The 7,785-nt window shown below is 43.6% G+C and overlaps 1 protein-coding gene across 1 annotated transcript in view; it reads left to right on the top strand.

Moving 5' to 3' along the window:
* Positions 1–718: 718 nt before the first annotated feature.
* LOC106513728 (zinc finger SWIM domain-containing protein 6) overlaps positions 719–7,785 on the top strand; it is a gene marked incomplete at its 5' end in the record, with an annotated part of 22,337 nt that continues 15,270 nt past the window's right edge. Inside the window, 6 exon segments of the mRNA XM_014002693.1 lie at positions 719–898; positions 2,885–3,055; positions 3,145–3,291; positions 4,122–4,268; positions 4,564–4,824; positions 6,384–6,519. Coding sequence (XP_013858147.1) covers positions 719–898; positions 2,885–3,055; positions 3,145–3,291; positions 4,122–4,268; positions 4,564–4,824; positions 6,384–6,519 — 1,042 coding nt within the window.

Genomic DNA, 7,785 nt, shown 5'->3' with positions numbered 1-7,785 from the left:
ACCTTTTCTTGCCAAGTCCTTATCACTCCGCCTGATGTGTGAACGCTGCCTCTCGGCACACACACACACACACACACACACTTCTTTTTGTTTTTCCTCTTCTTTAAGTTCTCCTCTAGACACAAAGCTCCGTCTCCTTTTGTAAATCATCTTCTATTTTCCATTCTCCTCTGTATGCTTCCTCTCTCTCTCCCTCTCTCCTCCCTCTGCACGCCTGATGCTCTGCCTCCATCCTTGTTTTTGTCCTTCCCKAAAAAAAAAKKKATRCYTTTGACTTSGTGCGCACGCATGCAWCGCAACCGCCCMACTCGCTTCGTAGAGTTGTACACATCCCCGGCACTCTCCAGAGTAAAAATCCCCCGAATGCGCTCGGGTTCCCCGGAGACGCCACCACTTCTCATATTCTGTTTGTTCCAATTTACTCCAAAACGATGCSTGCGCAGAGCAGCTTCGCCTCTGGATGAGCTAGCTTCTCTGTTTTCAGAGTTTTGGATCTGAGTGCAAGATGGCGGAGGTGTGCAGACGGTTCTCCAAGGGACTAGAAAAGGATGTAATGCTCCTTGAAAAGCGCCTCAAGCTTTTTAGATTCACACATATTCACGTGTTTTTTTTTTATTTTTAAAGGCGCACCTTCCCACGTTGTTAGCATAATTGTTTACACGGTGACGGAGTGGGGCGGGCTGCTGAAAGCGTGCGTGTCTGCTGCTTGTGTGTCCAGGTGCCTTGTGGATGTGCATCGTGCTGAACCCCCACTGTAAACCCGAGCAGAAATCGTCGTGGCTGCGCCAGCTGCGCCGGTGGAACAGCGTGGACGTCTGCCCCTGGGAGGACGGCAACCACGGCAACGAGCTGCCCAACCTCACCCACTCGCTGCCCCAGGGCGCTCACGCAAACCAAGGTCAGAGGCGGGAGCGTTCGGTGTGTTCGTCACTTCTGATGCACAAAATCATCAACACGTTAGAAAATGTTGTCGTTTTGTCACTTATTGTGGTACTATCTGAGGTGTCAAAAGTGTTCGCTTTCATTACTTAAGTAGAAGTATAGATACTAGGGTTTAAAATACTTGTTTGMAAGTAGAAGTGTCAACTCAAGCTTTTTACTCAAGTAAAAGTATAAATGTACTGATTTTAAAATGACTTAAAGTATAAAAGTAAAAGTAATGAACACTTAAAAAAAAAGCCATTAAGGATAAAAGCTTAGGTTAGGGCTATTCAACTGGCGGCCCGCGGGCCACATCTGGCCCACGAATGACCAAAGTCCGGCCCGTCAATTGGTTCATTCATCTCAAAACCATTTTTGTGAACATCCAATACAGTTAAAACTACAAACAGTTGAAGGTAAAACTATGAAAGTAAAAATAAAATTGTTTTAAAAATTTGGCAAGTCAGAGATGTCAAAATAGTATTTGTGTTAAATAGGAGGCATAACGTTTTAGTTTTGTTTTTGATGTTGTTTTATTATCTTTACCGTTATTACATAGGGTTCTGTAAGTTGTATTCATGAATGAATGCAGCAAAATAAACAATTTCAAATGTAACATATATTTGTAATATTTAGTTTATTTACATAATGACTTTAATTGCTGGATGTTCGGACCCTGAGCTGCTGACCTGCAGTAACTGTGGCCCCCGGAGCAGTTTAGTTGAATAGCCCTGGCTTCGGCTGTGCCACTATATAGCGTACCCCCACCCTTTTTGATTTGATTTATTGATTTAACAGGAAAAGATCACTAAAAATCAAGCCTGACTCAACATAATTGCTGTTTTACAGCAGGTTCCTGTTCTGCAGCACATAAAACACTAGAAACACAGCATCACAATCACATCATTATACACCATAAACACAAAGACAAACAAGCATACCAAATTTCAAGAAGGCAGCATTTGCAAAATAGGACGTCTAAATATGAGCACAAATTTTTGCTTCTTCTAAAGTCAATAAGGAGTATAATGTTAAATGAAATGTTAAAGTTGAAAAAAATTGCGATTAACTGACTTGTTTCAGCCACGATCATCTTCTTTCTAGGCTACGTCTGCTACAGTCTGTCCTGCTGGAATGAGATGTAGGTGTGATGGAGTGAGTTCAATCCACTAGGATGTCAGAATGGTTTATATTTACACTTCTCATCCAACCACAATCAAACTCACTCTATCCATGGGCTTCCTTTGTATCTGGATAGATTTCTATTCATTTTTCTCTGAACAATGGAAAGATGGGATAAAAACAAGTCAAAGTTAAATAGAAATGAAATACTTTCTGCGTTTTTAAAAAGTAAGGAGAAGAAAGTACAGGTAATTGAATTAAAATGTAAGGACTAGAAGTAAAAAGCAGGCTGAAAAATAATTACTCCACTAAAATATAAATGATCWAAATTTCTATTTAAGTAAAGTAACAAAGTATTTGTACTTAGTTACCTGACACCTCTGGGTATCTGAGAGTAATTCACTAAGTGCCACGAATCATTTGAGTTGTTTTTTTACTGAAACTTTAAATGTCATATCCTGTGGTATAAAATGCTTATCATGTTTCCAGGATTTGATCAAAATTGTCTTTAGTTTTGGTTTTGCTTTAATGAGTTACAAGGTCTTTTATTTTATTAGAAGCACTGAATCACTTAATGGAGAAAAGTGTCTCACAGTTTTCAAAAACACTGATTTTCCTGTTGAGTGGAAGCCACTTGAGGTGACGGTCATGTTTTCTAGTGTTTGAGCAAAAACGTGAAAAGAGTTTATTCATTTGTGGATTTTTATTTATTTATTATCAAATTTTTAAAATGTTGGTGCTTTTCAGAGAAGAATCAGCAGAATAAACTAATGGTTCTAAGCCAAGTTTTTCTCAGAACAACAATTAAAAAAAAGATGGATCTTTGAATCCCTCTCTGCAGAGATGCGACCCCACAGGACCGTGTTCACGCGAGCCATCGAGGCCTGCGACCTGCACTGGCAGGACCGACACCTTCAGCACATCATCGCCAGCGACCTCTACGCCAACTACTGCTACCACGACAGCCAGGAGGGCTCCCTGTTCGACTCCCGGGGGTGGCCTTTATGGCACGGTGAGGCGATACGTTCGCGTTTTATTGTTGGGTTCTGAATGAAAGTGTATCCGGGTTGAATGAAACATTTTTTTTCCCTCTCCCCTCAGAACACGTCCCAACGGCGTGCGCTCGGGTCGATGCCTTGCGTTCTCACGGTTACCCRAGAGAAGCCCTGCGACTGGCCATCGCTGTGGTGAACACGTTACGGAGGCAGCAGCAGAGGCAGCTGGAGCACTTTCGACGGCACAAAAAAGGTACATTTTAGCCCTCTTAAGGGCTAATGCGACAAAAAAGGCACTTTTCCGAGTGCTCGTTTCAACTGGGTTGGACAGCACAGGCTTCAAACTCTATAAAAATGGTGTTTTTGTTTTTTTAATTTACTTCCAAATAAAACCAGATTTGTGGTGCATCATTGTCGCTATAATATTGTGAGCATTTTCGACGCATTTTCTGCACAGTCAGTGAACGCATGGGCGTGGAAGTTGGGGGGGAGTGGTTCTGAGTACCCAGGGCCCAAGAAGGGAGAGGGGCCCATGGAAGTCCTGATTTTATTTTTTGGCATGGATAGAGGCCCACTGACATCGAGAGTGTACAGGGCCCAGAATTTGGTGCTACACCCCTGAGTGAARGTTTTGTGACCAGGAAGTGCTTGAACGCAACGTGACGCCCATTTTTCTGATTTCCTGAAATGCACCACATTTCTAAAGCAACCAATAAAAAAGGTTTGTCTGTACGCTTGTGGAGAACGTGAGGGAGTGTTTTTGGACATGGGAGAAGAGAGCGTAGTCAGCATTCTGGTAAATAGTTTAAATTCAAAATGAGCAAAAATGGCCATTTAGACCCCAGAACTTAGAGGACTACAGTCTAGAAATAAAACTTACTGAATGGTTCTCYGGTTTCAACCTGATTCATTGTGGACGCTGCAGCCAATTGAGCTTGATAAACACAAAAAAATTGCAATAAATCTAAACTTTATACTGAGAGTGAGCATGACATATTGTGATGAAACTTCAAAATAAAAATAAACAAATTTCTCGAGTCAAATGTGTAAATAATTGTCTTAATGTGCTTTGTCTTGTCTTAGAGTTGCTCCATAAAGGTCATACCTCCATAACCAACATGGAGGGCTGGGTGGGACACCCTCTGGACCCCATCGGCACCCTGTTCAATACCCTGACGGAGTCGGGACGAGCGGGCGAGGAGGGCTCCAACACCTGCTTAGACCTCTCAGGTACTGTTCGACAGTTCACACGTGCTATAACTCGAGCCTTTATAGTTTAAGTTTCAAGTAAAARGTGTGATATATCATGACACGCGAGGGTGATGTAACTACCACATACAAAGCAACACTGAGTGCTGCGTTAAACAAACTGAAGAAGACATGTCATTATGGGAGCATAAACACGTATTTGTTCATTTTGACTTTGCGTGCCAAACACAAGATTATAGATTGTACAGTTTTTTAAGCTGACATCTGTTCCTTGCTGACTACAGCAAAAAAAAAAATGTATGTCTGATCTCCACAGACTGCTCCAGTGTGGTGAGCCGAGCCGAGCTGCAGCGGATGCCCGTGCAGCGGCTGCTGGGAGACGGCGAATCGTACGCGGCGCTGGCGGTGGAGACGGCTCTGATGGGCCTGGGCCAGCAGCGGGTGATGCCCGACGGGCTGTACGCTCAGGAAAAGGTGTGTCGCAACGAAGAGCAGCTGCTGGCCAAGCTACAGGAGATGGAACTGGACGACTCGCTGGTGAAGATCTTCCGTAAACAGGCCGTCTTTCTGCTGGAAGGTGAGGAAGCAAGCAAATTATATTTCGACATGCGTGTCCTTTTCTTTCATTGTACAACCCTAAACTTAAAAAACTGAATTAAATTGGAGTGTTGTGTAAAATCTAAATAAGAAACAAATCTCATAAACTCATTATATTCAGAATAGAACACAGTACACATATTAAATATTTAGTAATTAAGCTAAACCAACAATTAAAGGAGCCATATCAGGCTTTCAAATCCTTCTTTTTCTCATTTAAATCATTCAGCTGGGGTCGATCTAAAGTGGAACTGGAATGCTTTGGTCRGAATTCCTCCTTATTGTAACTCCACAAGCCCCTCTTTCACCACTTTTCTGAGATTTGCCTCAGATCAACTCGTTTTGATGCTGTCTCTTTAAATCTAGCTTCCAGAGTGGTCTATTTGAGTTTGTTAGAGGGGTTTACGACAATGCAGCGGTGCCATATTGGCAGTTTTGTTTCGAATTCTGTGATGTAATAGTTCAGAAAACGTCATAGAAAATAGAGAAGAGTTTAAAAATATGACCCAAATAGAATATAAAGATATCTTTGCAGCACCATGAGGAACTAAATTCATATTTTCTTCACTCCTAGAGACTCCAAGTTCACAAAAAACGTATTTAACGGCCAAGAACGTGGACTTTGCATGATATATCCCCTTTAAGTACAGTCTTGTTACTATTTTCTCTTTTACTTTACAAAATTTCAGTCTAAATATATCCATAAGCACGCCTCCTCCCTGTCATTTTGAACCACCCACACATGGAGAGCTTAGACATTCTTACTAAAACAAGAAAAAAAAAACGTTTAACTCCTTCTCACTATTTATCATCTCTTCATTTTGCGGTGCAAATAGAGGCCGAGCTTTTCTGGGCCGGACCAGAACGCTGCTCGTCTCGCAGCAACACGGGGACTATTGTGTGAGCGTGTGTGTGTGCGTCCACAGGACTGAGGCCAGAACAGAGTGTGTTTATGTGGGAGGAGGAGAAGGAGGAGGACGGTAGTAGTGGTGATGGTGGTACATACTGGAAGAACCAAACCCCAGCCCAGCCCCCCCACCCAAAGCCCCGCCCTGCCTGGCCTCATCCCGGTGCGCGACCACCCACCTCTGGCTCTCTTTTGCTAACACAGCGCTCGGCTCTGAGGCCTCGGCGGGCCCCAGGAGGCTGCAGCCGCGCCACTCTGTGATGTGGTCTGCGGTTTAGAGGCCCGCTGGGCTTTAAAATAACCCACCAGAGGTGTGTGGGGGGGCAGGGCGCAGGAAGAGGAGGAGGAAAAGAGGAGGGCACAAGGCCAAGTCTGCACACGCGACCATATGTTTTCGACGTCACAGTTGGYTTTTAGCACCGCGCGGCTTTTCGCCTCATCCGGACTGAAAGTGGGGGGAAAGACCGGATGGTCACACAAACAGGAAATCATGACTCAGCAACATAAAAACTTGCATTAGTGATGTGTGCTCTATATAATAAAACGTAAATCGCCCAATTAATCAAGTGAAAATGTCGTTTTCTTGCTTCTTTTGTTGATCATTTTGCTCTGTCTTGTTTTTATTCAAACAGCTGGTCAGTATTCTGGCCTCGGAGAGATTGTCCACAGAGAGAGTGTCCCCATGCACACCTTCGCCCGCTATCTCTTCACCTCTCTGCTACCTCACGACGCTGAACTGGCGTACAAAATTGCACTGAGAGCCATGCGGTGGGTCACTTTTAAGCAGCTGTTCTACTTTTTTTGTTGTGGGTTTTTTTTTTTTGTATTCATGTCAGAAACGTTTAAATCCAGACTGCTTTATTTTTATCCCAGGAATTAATTATTAAGTTCTGTGTCAGGGTAACCTATAGCTTTAAAACATCGCCATCCATCCATCCATCCATCTATCATCGTTACCCACAACTTCCTTTCTGGGTGGCTGGTGCCCATGTCCCACAGCCACTGTGTGAGAGATGACATCACTAATCACATGAGCATTTCAAGACACGTTTCAAATTTGGTGGCYGCATAAATTGAGAAAACTGACACYCCTACCACCATCATGCTTCCCCTCTTCTTTTAACAACAGTCTGTAAACATCGTGGAACTGAGGAGAACAGCTGCTGCAGTTTTTTMGGGGGGAACAGTGTCTAGCTGGTCTCAGTCTTTACTGAATTTTGTTGTTCTGCTTTACTGTGCTTTAGCATTGTCTTGCTTGAAATACGCAAGGTCTTCCCAGATYTCATATCAGAATGTGAGCATTAGTCGTTCTAAAACCTGCATGTATGGTTTTGCATCAAAGGAGTCTCTCCAGATGTGTAAACTAGGCAACAGTGCACCCCCATACCATCAGAGAGGGCAGCGTGGAAGCAGAGTTTTTAGATCTGTAGCATCGTGGTGAAAGTGATGCAGGGCTGCATCCTGGTCTGGAATCTTTCTGRGTTGAACCTGTGTGTGTGAATGGTGCGGGTTCTTTGAAAGAATGTCAAATTCTGATTTGTCCACAGAACAGTTTCTTATTTTGTCTCAGCATGTTAAAGGGGACACATCATGCAAAATCCACCTTTTTTAGCCGCTCAGTACATTTAAGCTCACCGACGTCCAAAACTGACTTTCAACTTTGACTTTTGAGCAAAGATTGTTTCCAAAATCTGGAACCTGTTTGATGATTTCATGAACAGAAATTGTTCCACAAAACATCTTCTGTGGTTTCTATACGTGTTCTGTTTTMTCATGGTGTGCACGCGGCATACGTGGAACCTGCGCGTCGTCCATGTGAGCGCTGCGGCTCCTGTGCGCGCTCATCTGTGGACAGAGCGCACATGTGCGTTCTTCAGCCCATGCTGCTGTGTTTTGATGTTGTGACTTGTGGGAGCTGGATGAGTGAATATTAATTACATTAATGAGAGTGTAATTAGTGCAGCTGTAATGAGGAGGAATCACATGCACGTATACACACGGCGAGCCAACGGGGAGAAGGAAGCGTTGGGGGGG

Source organism: Austrofundulus limnaeus, unplaced genomic scaffold (assembly GCF_001266775.1).
Source record: "Austrofundulus limnaeus strain Quisiro unplaced genomic scaffold, Austrofundulus_limnaeus-1.0 Scaffold14, whole genome shotgun sequence".
Classification (NCBI taxonomy): Eukaryota; Metazoa; Chordata; class Actinopteri; order Cyprinodontiformes; family Rivulidae; genus Austrofundulus; species Austrofundulus limnaeus.
Note: the sequence above shows the minus strand (reverse complement) of the source record. Positions and strands in the feature narration are given on the sequence as shown.